Source organism: Bos mutus, chromosome 22, assembly GCF_027580195.1.
Source record: "Bos mutus isolate GX-2022 chromosome 22, NWIPB_WYAK_1.1, whole genome shotgun sequence".
Taxonomy (NCBI): Eukaryota; Metazoa; Chordata; class Mammalia; order Artiodactyla; family Bovidae; genus Bos; species Bos mutus.
This window is the reverse complement of record NC_091638.1, coordinates 32,495,491-32,514,831: the sequence shown is the minus strand read 5'-3', so window position 1 is coordinate 32,514,831 and position 19,341 is coordinate 32,495,491. Positions and strand designations below refer to the sequence as shown.

At 43.1% G+C, this 19,341-nt stretch overlaps 1 protein-coding gene across 4 annotated transcripts in view; it reads right to left on the bottom strand.

Annotated features, from left to right (window-relative positions):
• The window catches only part of FRMD4B (FERM domain containing 4B), a 358,795-nt gene that overhangs the window by 132,391 nt on the left and 207,063 nt on the right, over positions 1-19,341 (bottom strand). For all 4 annotated transcript variants that reach the window (XM_070360591.1, XM_070360589.1, XM_005890968.3 and 1 more), the window contains one exon: positions 1,438-1,503. In XM_070360591.1, coding sequence (XP_070216692.1) covers positions 1,438-1,503 — 66 coding nt within the window. The remainder of the gene's footprint in view (positions 1-1,437; positions 1,504-19,341) is intronic.

Here is a 19,341-nt window from a genome sequence, read left to right as displayed (position 1 = left end):
ACTGGGCACAAGCCTCAGAAAGGAGAAGAATTTAGGTTTGGTCAAGGGAGGGCATTCTTGTCACAGCTGTAGGTGTGGCTGTCAGCAGGCTTTTCCATGATTTTTTAAGGCTGTGAGTCCAGGGACTTCCCTGGCGGTCCAGTGTTTAATACTCTGTGCTCCCACTGCAGAGGGTGTTGGTTCTATCCCTGGTTGGGGAATTAAGAGCCCAGTGCTTGGCAGCCAAAAAGTAAAACAAACAACAACAAAAAAGAATCTGGGTCTAGAGTGTTGGGGGAAGAAAGAGAGAAGCATCAATAATCAAGATACCATCATTCATACAGCTCCATTTGTTTTGGAGATTTCATTCACATATATAATCTAGTTTGATGTTTTTTAATTTTATTGAAAAACACTTGATTTAAAACGTGTTAATTTCTACTACAAAGTGACTCAGCTATACATATATTCTTTTTTCATATTTTTTTCCATTGTGGTTTATCACAGGGTATTGGACATAGCAGCCTGTGCTATATGGTAGGCCTTTGTTTATCCATCCTATATCTACTAGTTTACATCTGCTAATCCCGAGCTCCCAAGCAGATTCACAGACATAGGGAACAGACCTGTGGTTGCCAAGGGGGCGGAGGTATGGGAGGGAAGGACTGGGAGCTTGGAATTAATCTAGTCTCATTTTAACCATAATTTCTGAGAGGAAGATGAGTCAATCTTAACCCCAGCTCACAGCTGTTGTAAATGGGTATTTAACTTAGACCATGCCATGTGGCAGGGAAAGCAGCAGAATGCAGTCTTAGCTCATAAAAACCCTTTCTGGGGGCTTCCCTGGTGGCTCGGTGGTAAAGAATCTGCCTGCCAATGCAGGAGATGCGGGTTCGATCACTATCCAGGAGGATCCCACAAGCCACAAGCCTTACACCACAACTGCTGAGCCTGTGCTCTAGAGCTCAGGAGCCACACTCACTGAGCCTGCATGCCCTAAAGCTCGTGCTCTGCAACCAGAGAAGCCATGAGAAGCTTCTCATCGCAGTGGGAAGCCCGCACACCGCACCTAGAGAGTGGCCCCTGCTTGGCCCCTAGAAGAGCCCATGTTGCAACGAAGACCAAGCACAGCCAAAAGTAATAATCTTAAAAAAAAACCCTTTCTGGGAAACGTTATGGTCAGCGATTGACCAACAAGAGGTAATTCAAACAAATCGAGTCACTTGCCCAGGGTCAAACAGCTACTGAGTGTCAAAGCTGAGACTGGAATCCACACATCTCTGAATCCTGTCACCAGGCTATAGTTACTCTTAAGTACAGGCAGGTATTAGCTTTGAAGTCCCCACAAACAATCCTGTGTCACTGGTTCTGAGGTGCAGATAAGCCAGCAGACTGAACACAGGCCCCGAGGCTCACAGAGCGAAGCCGGATGCGCTGTCCCCTGGTGGCAACACCTACCTGAACCAGCAGCTCCAGTCTCCGGTCATCCAGGAGGCACACCTGGCAGTGCCTGCCTTCTGTCATCTGCGGGGACAAGACAGCAAGAGGGGCATCAGGCTGGGGCCGGCAGGCACACCCTCGAGCTTGATGTACCGTTTTTCTTCATGTGATGTGCTCGGCCTAAAAATGCCATGAGCTGCGGTAATCGTCAGTTTTGGTCATTGTAAACAGATTTATTATACGGCATCAGCTCTTAGGGTTTTTTTGTTTTAGCTCTGAGACTTAAAAGAGAAAAGAATGAAAAGCAAAGACCACTCAATATGTTGAAAATATAATACCTATATGGCACGTACAAAATTTAACTATGAAAAGCAGGCTTTCTGCTCAGAGGAAACAACTATATTTTTCCTTGAATCAGTATTTTATTTTTCAAATGAAAATATTTTATTCATTAGTGTCTTTCAATAAACACAATACATACATAATGTATTTGACAAACAAATCTGTCATATTTGACATAATGTATTTGACAAATGAAACTCAAGTTAAAAAGTGAAGTCTCCAGTTTTGAAATCTTGGTCCCCCTTTGTAATATATCACTACTGTAACTGATAGTTAAGAATAGTTAAGATACCCAGTTAAGAACAGCTTGATGTACAAACTACTAATTATATTTAATTTTTTATCACTTATAATTGCAATATAAGGAAATTATTTCTTGTAAAATATTTAAACAATGCATAAAATGCAAAGATCCACTTTGATTACCAAAAGCTCCAAACCATTCTACCTGCACAAATTACCACGCTGTCAGTTTGAGGCGAATCCTCACAGACCATCTTTATATGGATTTTCAGATATACACATGTACATGTTAAAAACACATCAGTTCAGTTCAGTTGCTCGTCGTGTCCGACTCTTTGCAACCCCACGGACTGTAGCATGCCAGGCTTCCCTGTCCATCACCAACTCCTGGAGTTCACTCAAACCCACATCCAATGAGTCGGTGATGTCATCCAGCCATCTCATCCTCTGTCGTCCCCTTCTCCTCCCGCCTTCAATCTTTCCCAGATATGTGTTAAAAACATATATTCTCATATTAAATGTTCTATTTTAATACTGTTAGACACATTGTTCTCACAACGACACAATGAAGCAGGTACTCTTAATATTTGTATGTGTATGAAACTGTGGTATCTGTGTCGTATCTGGTATCTGTGTATATGAATATTTATATGTGTGAGGTTCTTTTTCAGTTCAAGTAGAACTGCTACACTCACTGTTTGCCCTTTGCTTTTTTAATTAAATATTTCTCGGATATCTTTCCAATGTCAACACATATAGACCAACCTCATTCTTCATAAAAGGTCTATAGTATCAAATCATTTGTGCAGACATATAATAATTCAATGAGTGTCCTGTTAAGAAACACTTAGGTTGTTTTCTGCCTTTTGCTGTCATAAGCAATGTCATCATAAATTTTGCACATCTAGCTTTGTTCATGGATGTAGAACTGCTGGGTCACTTTTGAAAAGCAAGCACAGCACTTTGTCTCTCAGCTGTTGTACAAAATTCTAAGACCCTGGGAATTCCCCGGTGGTCCAGTGGTTAGGACCTATGCTTTCACTGCTCTGGGCCCAGCTTCAATCCCTGGTACTGGAACTAAAATCCTGCAAGCCACGTGGCTTGGCCAAACACAAAATGAAGCAAAACTGTAAGACCTGGAAACTCAGATACATATAATCCAATTTTAAAATGAAAATTGCCTCCATTACTAAGCAGCAACTACATACTCAGCTTTGCTCGAAGTGTTTTTATAATATTATCTCTGAGTTCCCTAGTCACCATCTGAGCTTGGTGTTATTATCCCCAATTCAATAGATGAGAAAATTGAGTGGGATAAGCCATGTGAAAGATACTAATTATAGTATTGTACTTATATTTTTTAAAAATTAGGGTATAGTTGCTTTACAATGTTATGTGAGTTTCTGCTGTACAATGAAGTGGATCAGTTATATGTATATATACATCCCCTCCCTCTTGGAAAGTCTAGAAAGTAGCTCAGTTGGTTAGATGGTGGCATTATGGAGATGTGGCCCGTAAGAACTTTGGAAATAGTGCTAAAAGGTAAGTGAGTAAGTTCTACGTTGTCTCATTTTCCATGATTATGTCCTTAAATCTGCAAAGCCAAGTCTTTGGTGGCAAGAGGAAAGGAAACATATCTTTGTTTTAGGCACTAAGCTGGGAACATCATGGAAACTATCTCATTAAAACTCCACAATATGACAACACCCCCATTTTACAGACAAGGAAACCAAGGTACAGAGTTTAAGGCTAATTATTCAAATTTGCCTGGGCAAGTAAAAAACAAGTTAAAATTTGAATTAATGTCTAAATGAACAACAGAAAAAAAAGTCATCTTTTTTCCTACTGTTCTATAGGGCTTCCCAGCTGGTGCTAGTGGTAAAGAATCTGCCTGCCAATGCAGGAGACATGAGATGTGGGTTCAATCCCTGGGTTAGAAAGATCCCATTGAGGAGGGCATGGTAACCCAATCCAGTATTCTTGTCTGGAGAATCCCATGGGCAGAGGAACCTGCTGGGCTACAGTCCATGGGGTCGCAAAGAATAGGACACAACTGAAGCAATTTAGCAACAACACACTATAGGAGGAAACAAATCAATGTTTCAGTTTAACTCATTTGATCTCTTTTTAAAACCGGCAAGCAAACCCAAAGCACATGCCCCAGAGAACAATATTAAAAAATAATACTCAAAAGATCAACGGAAACAATATGAATCCATTAAGGAATATGTCAAAACTTATAAAATATTACAAAGTACTCTGTTGCTGCATAACCCAAATGAATTTATTTCTGGATTAAAAACAAAACAAAACCACTTCTTCGCCTTTCAGTTTTTCTTTGGATCCACCTTGATTTAGGTCAATGTATCTTTTGTCAATACATTATTTTATCTCAGAGAATTTAACAGTAAATATTTTTTAGGTGTATCTGGCCATCTCATGATAGACATAGGGAGTGGTGCCCATGTTTGTACAACTTGGTTGTAACCCTTTAGCCTTAGTTGATTGGATGAGGAGAAAGACAGCTGACCTAAGGTGGGCCAATCAGAACCTCAGTCCAGGGAATCTGGAACTGAGTCTGAGTGGATGAAAATACGGTGGTTGTGGGGCAGCCACTATCTGCAGCATGTAGAGAAAAAGGAAAACCATCTGCAGGGAGAACGAAGGAGACAGGGAACTGGAAGGAGGCAAGAGAAAATCACACAGCCTGAGGAGAAGCTTGAGAGTTGCTGTCAGAGTTCCTAGTGTCTCTCCAGTCACGTCTAGCCCATTCCACTGGCGTGAATCCTTATTCTTTTTTTAAAAAAATTTATTTCTTTATTGAAGTATGGCTGATTTGCAATATTGAGTTAATTTCTGCTGTACAGCAAAGTGACTCAGTTATACATATGCATCAGACCAGATCAGATCAGTCGCTCAGTCGTGTCCGACTCTTTGCGACCCCATGAATCACAGCACGCCAGGCCTCCCAGTCCATCACCAACTCCTGGAGTTCACATGCATACATTCTTAATTATATTCTTTTCCATTGTGGTTTATCCAGAATCCTTGTTCTTGAGTTCCATAAAATATCCCTGTATTCCTTTGATAAATCCACTTCCCCTATGCCCGTCTCTTAAGCTACCTTGAGTTGGAGGCTGCTTATTGCAACTAAAAGCATGTTCACAAGACACCACAAGGATCTATACTGAAGCTAAGTCGCTTCAGTCGTGTCTGACTCTGTGTGACCTCATGGACTGTAGCCCCCCAGGCTCCCCTGTCCACGGGATTCTCCAGGCAAGAATACTGGAGTGGGTTGCAATGCCCTCCTCCAGGGGATCTTGCTGACCGAGAGATCGAACCCGTGTTTCTTAGGTCTACCTGCACTGGCAGGTGAGTTCTTTACAGATGCCAGAGAATGGACTCCCCACATGATGTCATTCATATGGTAAAATTACTCAAATTACTGATGCTCTCATCAAAGACAATACAACAGCTGGCGGGCAGTGGAAAGGACTTAACAAATACCCACCATGTGATGTGAGGATCACACACACAAGCTAGATGGAGAAGGGCAGTGCAGACGAACTGGGGAGATGCCGCTACAGTTTTATGCCCACACTGGCATGTCCCAGTCCCGGTCACATCTGAGCCCACAGGCCTAAGCCCTTTCCTATGTGGGAGGACGGCTTCTCTGGGAGGTCAAAGGGCTGATTTGACCATCGGTAACAATAGAAAAACCTGCCTGGTGTAAGCTCTTATATATAGAATGGATAAACACCAAGGTACTACTGTATAGCACAGGGAACTATACTCAATATCCTACAAGAAACCATAATATTCTAAAAAGAATATTAGAAAAGAATATTCTTTTCTTTAGCAAGAATATTCTAAAAGAATGTAAATATATGTATAACTGAATCACTTTACTGTATAGCAGAAATTAACACATTGTAAATGTATAAAAACTATACATTAACAAAATAAATAGGGTGGGAAAAAACAAAGAAAAACCTGCCCTTGTCACTTACTTAAATCAAAGGTTGAGAGGTGATGGGGCTGTATTTTGTTGGTCAAAACAATGTTTATGAATAAATTTCAGTTGATGACACTAGAAATTAGGATATGCCACTTAATAAAATTTTAGATGGTAAGATCCAGAAACTGTGGGATGGATTTCCTTCACAGCTACAGGGTGAGGCTGAGCAGCCCCCTCTGAAGACGGCGTTTGTGGTCTCTGGTTCACACATGTGTATTATGTGCCAGGTTCCTGGGAGTCCAGTTACGGGAACACACAAACCACATTCAAGTACACCCGATGCGAGGGAAGAGACACAACCAAACGTCCAAGAAGGGCCTGGCGTGCACGGGGCAACGGTGTGACACCGGACCCTTACTAACATAAAGTATCTCAAAATAAATGACCCAAAGTCAGGTAGTCCTAATTCAGAGCTTCCAGCGTAACAGGGTTTCTAAGAGAGTTTAGGGGGATACAAATTTGAAATCCAAGCTACATGTGAACCAATGTGTTTACGTGGGATCACAAAAGAAAAATAGGAGAGGCTGCAGAATAAAAAAAAACCATTCATGTTTTCTTCTTTAAAGAAAAAAAATTTACTATTTCAGTCTCTACACAGCCTATGAAGGGGGAATCTCATTCAAGCACCAGGAAACTGAGGCCTGAGAAATGATGCAACTTATATAACTGTTCTAAACCAGACTTGGGCTCAAAATTGTACTTTATCTCTTACTATCTATATTACCTTTAAAAAGTTACTCAGTCTTTCCAAACCACAGAAGCAACATCCTGACAGTTTTTAATCTGACACTCTTGAGAGTAAAATATTCTGCTTCTGAGAACCACAATTATTATAGTCCCCACACACTTTAAAATTAGCAAGCAAACAGCTAAACTTTTCTGTAATCCATTTATCCTTCCATTAAAACAAAAAACTTTTTAATAGGAAGAATGTTATCAACCCATTTTAAAGAAGATAAATGACAGGTGAAGTTTAAAAAGCACACAGTAGAAACATTCTCCAGAGCTGATGGAGCAGAAATAAAAGAGAGAGGACAGCTAGTTTCTGTGTCCTTCTGTGTCCCTGTCACCGGGCTAAGCATTTTAATAAACACACTAACACCACCACTAACAAACCCTTTGTACATTCCAGGCATTGCACTAAGCACTTTACACATATGAACATATTCAACCCTCATGACACTCACACAAGGCAGTAATCTCATCTCCCAATAACACATGGGAAGGAGGTTACTAGGGCAATTATAAATAACAGGATTCATAAACAGCAGAACTAGACCCAAACCCAAAGCCCAAGCTCTTAACTACTTAGCTACCCACAAGGTACTCCCTACGCTATAAAGTGACAAATTGTAGGAAAGCCTTCCCACGCAGCACATTTTCAGGAGAGGAGATAAGTGGGTAGAAAAGAGAAAACAATGCATTGTAAAGTAGGTATGAAAAACCATCTCAGTTCCAGGGCAGAATCATTTGACTACAAGTAGTTAGAATCATAGAACTTAGACTCTTAAAAGAGATCTAATCTCCACTGCTTATTTGGAATGTGGGTAAATTAAGGACAGATGTGCACAGTACCACACAGGGAGTCAGTATGAGCCCCAGGATTAAAACACAGGACTCTGGAATCTAAAAAATAACGCAATTAATGAATAATAATAATAAAAAAGGGAACAGACTCACAGATATAGAGAACAAAGTGGGGAGAGGTGGGGCGGCAGGGTAGGGGACTCAGAGGCACAAACTACTAGGAATAAAATAAATACGTTACAAGGATATATTATACAGCACAAGGAGTACAGCCAATGTTTTATAATAACTTTAAATGCAGTAAAACCTTGAAAAATCTTGAGACACTATGTTGTATACCTGAAACTTATGTAATAAAACTCAGGTCGCTGTCTTTCAGGCTAGACAGAGCACACGTGGGGAGTATGAGGTTACTCAGCTGCTAAACACCACCTTACACAAATGTACTTTTCCCCCCAAAAGATGGATTTAAAAAGAAAAAATTAAAAAAACTATTGTAACCACAAAAAGAAAAAAGCCTAAGCATTTCTTCTTTATTTTCAAATATGACTCCCACTGAAGCTTTCTCTTCTAATGTCATCCACAGGAGTCATATGTGAAGGGAGCTGTTAGGGTCACAATGATTATACTGACACATTCAAAATCACCCTGGAGCCCCATGGGGACCACCGGAGCAGTTTCAGATTTGACCCCTACACAGTGACAGCTAACAGCAGCAATGCTTCTCGTGGAATAGAAACACATGTAACAAAAACGAGCTCTTTGGAAAGTTTCTCTTGACACTCACCCAGACTGGATATCCCTCCCACCACCCCTTCCCTCCTTCAACCTCAGGAGTTTGGAGGTTAAAATCGTGCATGTTGGATTAAAACTCCCACCTCAGTGGCTGCCCTGCGCTTGCTCCCCAGCTGATAGAGCAGGTCCTCAGAGGCTAAGTGCTGAGTGCTGGTGGAAAGACCTCCATCTGCTCAGTGGTAAATGAGGAAGATCAGAAGGGAAGTGAGAACTGGCCACAGGCCAGACCGCTGGCTTCCTGGGGCGCCCTGGATGTGCAGCCTGTAGTGGGCTTCAAGTCTGCGAGAACCTCCCCCTACCAAATCCCAATCTCACTATCTGATTTAGAAGATGAGAGTGGAGAGTCAGAAAAACAGAAACAAGCAGAAACAACAACAACCGCACCCCCCCCCCAACAAACAAACCTAAGGGCAAGTCAAGACAGGGCATGGTGGGATCATTCCTAATGACTGGGGGCAGCTTAGAAAGCCAACAGGAAGTATCAGTTACAAAATAAATAAATAAAAGGCCAGAAGCCCAGCCTACTTTGGTTTTGCTTTAGTAGCTCTTTGGAACAGGGAAATGTAAAACCTTGGTAAGGAAGCAACAAGCTTCATTTCCTCTCTCTCATTCCTTTTGACCTTTACTGAAAGTTCAGCAAAAGAGGACCTGTCTCATTGAAATGACTTCTCAAGATGTGTTGTGGGGTGATGGATCTAGAGTTTAGTCCACCACCATCTCTTACCTAGATGTGGGTAAAATCGGCTACCTAATCGGGATTCATTCTTTTGAGTCCAGTCTCCCTATGGTTTTGTGAGTGATCTCCCTTCACTCCCTGCTTAAAAATACCCAAGGGCTCCTCCAGCAGTGCAGGGGAGAATCCAGCTCCTTGCCTCACTGACACTGTCCACGGAACCTGACCCCCCACCCTCTCTAACTTCATTTACAACCCACCTGCCTTGACTTGACACACCAGTCACATTGACCTTCTTTTCTTCCTCAGCACGAAGGCTTGTTCCTACTTTGAGACTCAGTATATACACTGTTCTCTCTGTCTGGAATGCTCTTGCCCCAGATTATGGCATGACTGGGTGCTTTTGCATCTTTCAGATGTTAAATCAAATGCCACCATCTTCAAGAGGCCTTCCCTGTCCTCAGTGTAAAGCCTGGACACTGTCTCTTACACCACATTGCGGTGCTATGACAGAGAACATACCAGAAAAGAAATTATTTTGTTGTTGTTGTTTGTTTATTCTTCTCTGAATGTCGATTCTACGGGAGAGGCCCTGGTTGATGTGTTCACCACTGTATCCCCAAGGCCTGGAACAGTGCCCGGCACATGGCTAGAAAGTGGACAATAAATCTCTGCTCAGGGAAGGAACACTTTAACTGGTCTAGATGCAGTTACCAATGAAATTGGTTGACAAATGATTTAAACGTGTAGAGCATAATGCAAATTGAGGACGTTCCAAAAACACCTCCCAAGCCTTGACCAGACAGACAAACACATACAAAAAAAACAAAAACAAGCGTTCTGCCCAGAGAACAAGGTGTGCTATTAATTCCTCATGAGATGAGGTATCTTGGAGGAAATGGAGAGACGGAAAAGGGACGTATCTGGGACGTTCTTACTTTAGGATCTATTGAGTGGATGGAGTTTTAGATTTCACGCACATGATGTCAACCTCAGCTGAACAGGGTCCCTTTATACCGTCTCTGGGTGCTGAGTGAATATGAGCTATTGACACTCTCGTTCAGAGAATGGCCTAGACTGACACAGACGTCTCCAATGCCAGTCAGCTGCAATTTCCCTTAAGGTCTTTCAAGACGGTGCCTGCCCTCCCAGCATGCAGTCCCTGGGGACTTCTTTTTTCAGTATCAATCACCCATTCTCTTAGCTTCGAGGAAGCATGCGGGACGTGTCACACGAGCGCTAAGCGCTCCACATGGGTACTGTCTTTTTTCATGCTGTAAACAACCCTCGGAAGTGAGAAGTTTTCCTGTTGAGATTTTGTAGGTGGCAAAACTGAAGGGCAGAGATGTTGAGTAACTCATGTCAGGTCAAGATGCTGTGTGACCTGGGGCAGGATCTTGGGACCATGAGTTCTATCAAAGTAGGACTCCTGGGAGTCTCCTGCAGTTCACTGGGACCAGAGCAGGCAAAGGAGAGACAGTGAGGAAGGAAGAAGCACAGGTGGCATAAAAGAAGCAGAGGAAGAAAGGAAAACGGGCCGGGGTTGGGGGAGTGAAAAAGAGGGGGAGAATTCCCTTAACCAAGGATGAATAATCTGCTTTAGGAAAAATACTAAGAAGTAATGGCTGCTGTGTGCCAGCTCTTTCCAGAGAGCTTTCTTTTCTTTACGCGGGCCATTTACATTCTCTCATAACAACACTGTGAGGTAGATTCCAATCCTGTATCACTCCGGTGAGAAAACTGAGGCTCAGAGAAGGTAACTGACGGACCCCAGTCCACAGGGTTACAGAGCTAGGAAGAGGCGGCTCGCGCTTATGCTCAGTCGTGCCCAATTCTTTGCGACCCCGCAGACTGTATGCAGCCCGCCAGGCTCCTATGTCTGTGGGATTATCCTGGCAAGAATAACCCACTGGAGTGCGTTGCCACTTCCTCCTCCAGGGGATCTTCCTGACCTGGGCATTGAACCTGTTTATCCTGCAGCTCCTGCACTGGCAGGTGGGTTCTTTACCACTGAGGCCCCTGGGAAGCCCAGGAAAAGGTGGAATAGGACATCAATGCAGGCATCTGACTCCATGGTCCATGCCCTGCACTGTTGGGTCACATTACTTCTGTTACGAGCTGTGGCGCTAGTGGTAAAGAACCCCCCTGCCAGTGCAAGAGCGCAGGAGACATGAGTTCAGTCTCCGGGTTGGGAAGTTAATACCCAGGAGAAACGGCAACCCACTCCAGTATTCTTGCCTGAAGAATCCCATGGACAGAGGAGCCTGGCAGGCTATAGTGGGGTCGCAAAGAGTTGGACATGATTGCTGCTGCTGCTAAGTCGCTTCAGTCGTGTCCGACTCTGTGCGACCCCATAGACGGCAGCCCACCAGGCTCCCCCGTCCCTGGGATTCTCCAGGCAAGAACACTGGAGTGGGTTGCCATTTCCTTCTCCAATGCATGAAAGTGAAAAGTGAAAGTGAAGTCGCTCAGTTGTGTCCAACTCTTAGTGACCCCATGGACTGCAGCCTACCAGACTCCTCCGTCCATGGGATTTTCCAGGCAAGAGTACTGGAGTGGGGTGCCATTGCCTTCTCCATGGACATGACTGAGCATCCACAATTATTAGTCTTACACATTAAATCACATGTGGCTGAGGCATTTTACGTATCATCTTGATTGTCATGCATCACACTATTCTGGAAGAGCTTGATCTACATCCACCAAATTACAGCTGCCTGGTTCCAGCCACTATCTGAAAGCAAGGTCAGAGGGGTGCAAAAAGTTTTTGCAATCAGCATTCCTTGGCTCTCTCCTGCAGTTGCCAAAACGGCTTCTCTGTGCTTGTTAATGATTTTCAGTGACTACCAGGATGGAGTCAACTCCCACCTCTTGTGCCGCCGGTTCTGTGCTACTTATGTGAGCACTCTGGGCACAGGATGATTATTCATGGGTTAGGTGGCTGCCTGGGCCTGACTCCATTATTCTGGGCTTAAGAATGCAGTCCAGCACACAGTGCAGTTGATTCAGGGTGGAGAAACTCTGGAGCATGTGTTCATTCATTCACTCAACCAATATTCAGCACTTCCTAAATGCGAGCACTATTCTGGGTACTAAGACACCCATAAATGAGATCCACAGGACAGTGTCTCTGAAGCTTGTCTCACAGTGTGATTTCTCAACACTGGCACCATTGACATTTGAGGCTGGACAGTTCTTTGTTGTGGGGTCTACCCCCATGCACTGTAGGAGTTTTAGCAGCCTCCCTGGCCTCAACCCACTAGATGCCAGCACTCCTTCCTTCCACGTGACAACCATATGTCTTCTGACCCTGACAAGTGTCTCCCAGAGGATGAAATGGTCCCTGATTGAGAACAACTGCTCTAAAGATAAGGAGAAAAAATGAACAAGGGTTGGGCAGTAGAGACAGATTGAAAGTTTGGGATTGATATGTACACACTTCTATATTTAAAGCAGATAACCAACAAGGACCTACTGTATAGCACAGGGAATGCTGCTCAATATTTTATAATAACCTGAATGGGAAAAGACTTTGAAAAAGAACAGATACATATACATGTATAACTGAATCACTTTGCTGCACACCTGAAACTAACACAACACTGTTAATCAACCATGCTCCACGATAAAAGAAAAAAGAATGAAACAAGATATTTTCAGATAAGAATAGGGCTCTGAAATAGCTCAGTTGGCAATGCAGTGAAGTTCTGAGCATGTGCAAAGAACATGCTTCAAAGCTGACTTCTTACCCAGGAAGCACAAAACTTGAGCAAGTGGAGAAAAGTTAAATTGGACCACAGCTCTTGACAGGTGGCTCCCAGGAGAGATTGGAAGGATAACCTTGTTTTCTGGATGTTAGCATTCAACTGCTAGCCCCTTTCTGCCTGGCAGAGGTTGGAGAAAAGCAAGCAAGAAAAGCTATTTCTGTGGATCCAGCATCAACCTGGCAAGCAAGCTCAGTCAGCTTTAGCAGACATTCCCCAGGGAGGATATTCTCATAAAAGACAATCCCTTATCAGATTATCTCCTGATCTCATAAGACAGGTGAAAAGAAAGGGCAGGTTTGAAAGAAAGAAAGAGAAAGAGAGAAATGGGGAGGGATGGGGGAAGGGGATAACTTATTAAGCCTGGAGCTGAAGGCCATCAGGAGAAACCAGCCTAGTGTCAATGAGGCGTACACAGGTTTTAGAATTGGGAGGCGTGGGTGTGTATCCCAGTTCTGTCATGTAACTAAGAGTGTGGCCTGAAAGTCAGACTCTCTCTCAACCTCAGTGTACATGCCTATAAAACGGGAATGGTAAGAATCAATCTCATTTAGCTTTGTCTCTTGTATTAATGCAGGTTGAACCTATTGTAAAATTTACTTCAAAGGTCAGAAGGTAGTCGTATCACCAGTCATTCACTCAATTTATTAGGCAGAGATTATGCGTTAGGATCTGTGCGAAGTGCCTGACATGCTTTCCCGACCTTACTCTAGTGCAGTGAGTCTTAGAATTAGTGGAAATGATTTATAAGCTGCTGACTACTATTATGTGAACTGTAAGTGGTTATTTTCAGTTGGTTAAGTGACTGTTTTCCTCAAGAAAAAAGTTCTCCTGGATTATTAAGAGGTCAAACTGTCACATTAGCATTGAACAGTTTAACTCCACCAGTTAAACCCTGGAGAGAGCAGGCAACTCAACAGCTGGGGATTAATTCCATTCTGATTTCTCAGTGATAATCAAGAGATTAACTCAAAATCACCATTTGTACCTGCCTATGTGCACAAAAGGGGTTTCCCACATGGGCTCCCCAGATGGTGCAGTGGTAAAGAATCTGCCTGCCAACGCAGGAGACGCAAGAGAAGCAGGTTCTCTCCCTGGGTCGGGAAGATCCCCTGGAGGAAGAAATGACAACCCACTCTAGTACTCTTGCCTGGAAAATCCAGCGGACAGAGAAGGCTGGCAGGCTACAGTCCACAGGGTTGCAAAGAGTCGGACACGACTGAGCAACTGAGCACAAGTACAAGCATGTGGCCAAAGCTGGGGAAACTCTTGCAAACTCTTACTCCTTATCTGACTGCCACCAAACCGTGTCTGGGGCTAGCTACTCTTGTTTTCAACAACACAAAATGGAAATCAATACATGTTGATTGTATTGTTCATGTCTTGTGCTTTGACATACATTTTGTCCACCAAATTCTCACAACCATCCTGTGAAGTAGATAGTTACGAAGTGCCAAAGGGTCCCAGGTAATAAGGGGCTGAGCCAAGTTCAAGAAGGAGCTCATCAAAGGAAAAGGGGGAAAATAGGTGACCTGTCTTCACAGAAGCTTCTTCATGGAAGCAGCTGCCGTGAAAACAGGGTTGTCTATATATATATATTCAGACTCTGCATCATTTTCCAATTAGAAACTCTGATGAGACACTGTCAAATGTTTATTTTCAGGAAACCATGGAGGATATGTCTGCTTTTTTTTTTTTTCCCCCAGAAAGAAACATCCTCTTTACTTAAAACCAGTTGTTAGACTGTATTTTTAGACATCACGGTACAGTATAAATGAGTCAAAAAAGAAAAGAAAAAAAATGGGAGGGTACAGATACTGTAAACAGGAAAAGTCACAAAGTGGAACCAAGAAAAGCTGAGAAGACTGCCCGGGCCAAGGGGGATTTTCGTTCCTGTCTGCCTTTCAGGTTGACCAGAAAAGAAGTTCTCTGGTCGCTGGGTAGAAATTGGAAATTTTAGCTTCAGTGATCATGCAAGTAGCAGACACCCTGTGGTTTGGAAACTTTTTGCTTTGCCAACTGTCAGTTTTCTCTTTTCCCGTGAAAAACAGCCTGTAGGAAGGAGTGAAAGTACTGCGTCTTTCAAAAAACTTAAAGACAGGCACAGCTCGGGTGGAGAGATTTTAAAAATAAACTGCTGTACTTGTAACTGAAAGATACTCTCAGTACTGTTTATTCAGTAAGGCACATTTGGAAATCTGGACTCGATATAAGCCATCCGCAGAGCAAACAGATTACATACATTGCCATACAAACCTAAGAATAAACAAAAATTAATCAGAAAACCTAAATCAACTTTACACTAATTTTAGAAGACATACTTATTGTCAGAATTTTCACGTTTCAATTTTTTCATTGGCCTTGTTAGAATGTCTCTGATTTATGCTTTTCAAAATCTCTTGGTTCTTTGGGTCCAAGTGTAAGTAGAGGATAAAATAGATCCTTAGGAAGTTTATAATTATTATATTAATAATACAAATGGATTCTACTAGATCCAGAATCCTATCTTGGTTGATAGAAATGTCTATTTGAGTAGGGGATTTAGCAAAGCATTATCAAGTAGTGAAAACAGAAAAGTCAATTCATTTTGGACAATATAGAAAAATTCTTAACATCCAGGACTCATTTTACCATCACAGAACAAACCATTCCCCTCAACCTAGATACTTCTAATATTCAGTGATGAAACTTTAATGTAATCTAATGCTGGTTGTGCTTTCAAAGAGGATTCAGTCTTTTTTTGAGGCTAACATTGGATTCAAAGATTAAAACAGAGCAAACCCAAAACTGGAAGGCCACAGGTCAGAGAGATGAGAGAAATTCATAACAGGAGCCCAAGAAGACTTCTGGGTGAGCACCAGGAAACACAATGAGGGGAAAGAATCCTCTGAGGGAGCCATCCCCTAACAGCTCATGAGCATCTACTGTCCCGTTTTCTAGCTGGTTTTTAAGTGTAACCAATATTAAAAATTAAGCTAGATCAACTTACATCTTTTACTCCCTTTTACTATTCTCTTTGTTCTTGAGGTTATTAACATCTAGTGAATCAGTATGGCAGCAATTCTGTTTAGTGATGCCTAATGCTCATCTTTTCCCAACTCAGTGTTGTTAACCTTGATGACATGAAGTCAGTCAAGGTGAGAATATTATTGGAAATTGGCAAATGCTACCTGGTAGCTTGGGCTTCACTGATGGCTCAGTGGTAAAGAATCTACCTGCCAATACAGGAGAGGCAGGTTTGATATCTGGGTCAGAAAGATTCCCTGGAGGAGGAAATGGCAACCCACTCCAGTATTCTCGTTTGGAAAATCTCATACACAGAGGAACCTGGTGCCCTACAGTCCATAGGGTTGCAAAAGGATCAGATACAACTCAGCGACTAAACAAGAACCCTTGTCCCCAGAAAGCTGGTTGTTAAACATTTACCAACATACCACTGGAGAAGTTCAATGGGAGAAGGGGACCTGGGGGGAGGACATTGCTCAGAGCTCTGGGTCAGGATGCTGAGACCACTGAGAGACTCGTGACAAAGGTGAAAGAACAGAGGTTTTCAGTCCAGGCATAACTCTGTTCAAAGCTCAGCTGATTCAACTTTCTTAGGACTTATTTATTACATCTCTAAAATGGGACCAATAATAGCTACTGACATAAAGAAGAGCTTAGTGAAAAGAGGTGGACATAAACAGTGCCAGTTATACTTTATTATTATATCTGACAAATCCCCAGTGGGCTAGCTCATTGCTGAGGTTCTCTCGACCCAGGACTAGGATGCTCATATCAAATGCTCAGTGTCATTTGCTTTTCCTGTTATTTCAGTACTGGAATGTAAGCTTCACTTACTGCTGCTTTCCTAGCCCCTAAGCCAATACCAAGACCACTGTAGGGCAAAGTAAGTATGTGTGGAATGAATGAATTTCCCTTCATTTTCAGCTCCTGATCCACTTCTGGGTTTTCTGCCCGTTTCTACTGTTAAGGTCTCATTGGCAAGTGAGGGACTCCTTTGCCTCTTAACTGCCAGGTCCCAACCAGCTGTGTTGCTGCAACCCTTCTGGAATCAATCAAACCACTGGAACTCTTCTCCTGCTAAAGCAGACCGCCGTGACCTTAAAGCCTTGGTGAAAGACGCTTCCAGGGTTTTCATCACAAGCAGAACCAAGCCTGTGCCATTCTGCTTGGTTGGCAAGTTTCCCCCTGCTTCTATTCCTGCTCTGAAATAATCTCAGTTCCGCTCTGCCCCCAGCAGAACGGGTGAGTCTTGTGAAAGGAAATCTCACCCAACATTTGGGGCTGTAACCAAGGCAAACCAAGTATTTCCCCTGGTGGCCCTGCCTCAGCCCTGTTTCTTAGATGCGCTCTCCTAGAGCGGCATTTCTGAAGGGAGGGGGGTGTGGTCATTTAAAAAAGGATGGGTGTCTCTGCTAAGAGTGGCCTGGATGTTGGGTTATGCAAACTCAGTGGGAAGTCATTACCTTCCAGAATTTCTAGTACTTTTCTAATCACATTTGCTTTAGTAAGAGGGGTTAAGCAGGGTGGAGCTGCCCACTTGGCTAGTGCAGGGTAGTGGCTGGGAGCAACCCCGAGGAAGACCAGTGGGCGTGATGCCTGACCCTGGCTCTGTCTCGAACTAGCTGGACACTTCCGGCAAGCCACTTACCTTCTCTGAGTAGTTGCATTGTAGCATCCCATGGATGTGTGTGTTAGGTCGCTTCAGTCCTGTCTGACTCTTTGTGATGCTATAGACTGTAGCCTGCCAGGCTCCTCTGTCCATGGGATTTCCCCAGGCAAGAATACTAGAGTGGGTAGCCATGTCCTTCTCCAGGGATCTTTACAAACCAGGGATCAAACTTAAGTCCCTTGTGTCTCCTGCATTGGCAGGCAGCTTCTTTACCACTAGCATCACCTGGGAAGCCATAAGAAGCATCTTATTACTTTTTAAAGTATAGTGTATTATTTAAGAAGTGTGATGCTCAAGACCATAGACTCTGAAGTGAGTAAGACTTGAGTTTAAACCCCAGCTCTCCTCGGTAGCATCTGTGTGGTCTTATACAGGTATTTGACTTCACTTTGAGCCTTGGTTTCCTGGTCTGAAAGAGGAAATAACAATAGCACCCCCTGCCAAGAGCTGTAAAGACTACATAAGATAATATACATAAAATGCTTAGCAGAGCACACACCTTACAAACACACTTTTCACTAATAAAAACGAAGGAATTTCTACAGGGGCTTCCCTGGTGGCTCAGTGGTAAAGAACCCACCAGCCAAATACTATGAGATGAGGCTGGAGGTGGATGACAAAAATCAAAGAAAGACAGAAAGAACGAGAAGAGTGCTTCATTGGTCCTCACCTATAAAATGGACATATACATATGACTAAGTTTATCAGCTTACCATGAGGATTAAATGAATGAATAAACATAAAGTGCAGTGCTTGGCACATGGTGCTGTTCAGTCTCTAAGTCCTGTCTGATTCTGCGATCCCCTGGACTATAGTCCACCAGGCTCCTATGTCCATGGGATTTCCCAGGCAAGAATACTGGAGTGGGTTGACATTTCCTTCTCCAGGGGGTCTTCCTGACCCAGGGATTGAACCTGCATCTCCTGAGTCTCCTGCATTGACAGATGGATTATTTACCACTGAGTCATCTGGGAATTCCACAGTGACTATCACTTTCTTATAATAAATACTAAAACGATTCTGTTTTAATTATCTCTTCCAAACTGTTACCGGTTAATATCCAGATACAGATCCCCCACTCTTTTTAGATCCCTCTATTTCTACCTTTGTTACCAGTTCAGCTGATGGGCTGGTAACATATCTCCGTTGGCTGGTAAATCTATAACACGTTTACAAGGCTACTTCAGGTCATGGTGAAGGTCCACAGTGAACTCTATTCAGTTCCCTTTCTTTTTCCTATGAAATGTAATGTCGGCCTAGAAAATGAAACTTTGTGTAAAGTATCAGTTTTAGATGGAGAAGGAAATGGCAACCCACTCCAGTACTCTTGTCTGGAAAATCCCATGGACAGAGGAGTGTGGTGGGCTATAGTCCGTGGGGTCACAAAGAGTTGGACACAACTGAGCGACTCAACTTTCACTTTTTAGTTTTAGAATCAGTTCTGTCATGAACTTGGGACAATTTTTGCATCTGTAAAATAGGAAGTGAGATACTCAGGGTTAAGCACGGACTTCAGCATTAGGCAACCCTGGATGCAAGACTTGACTCCAACAATTAGCTGGTGGGACCCTAGACAATTCATTTAACCCCTGTAAATGAGTTTTTTTAAATTTGAAAAATATGGACAGTAACACTATCTACCTCATGGAGCTCAGGATAAAACACAAGAACGGGTGGAAAGAACCCCACACAGCACCTGCCATTCTGTGTTAGCCATGATGAATGATGGTGACTATTGAACCTGCCACAGGCGTGGTGTGACTACATGGACCACTAAGAAAAACGTCCTGCAGGCCCCAGAAAAGGCAGAAAACATCTAGGTCTGGAAAACACATCAATGGGACAGGCTGATGACACAGACAAAACATCCTCAAGTAGGATGCTT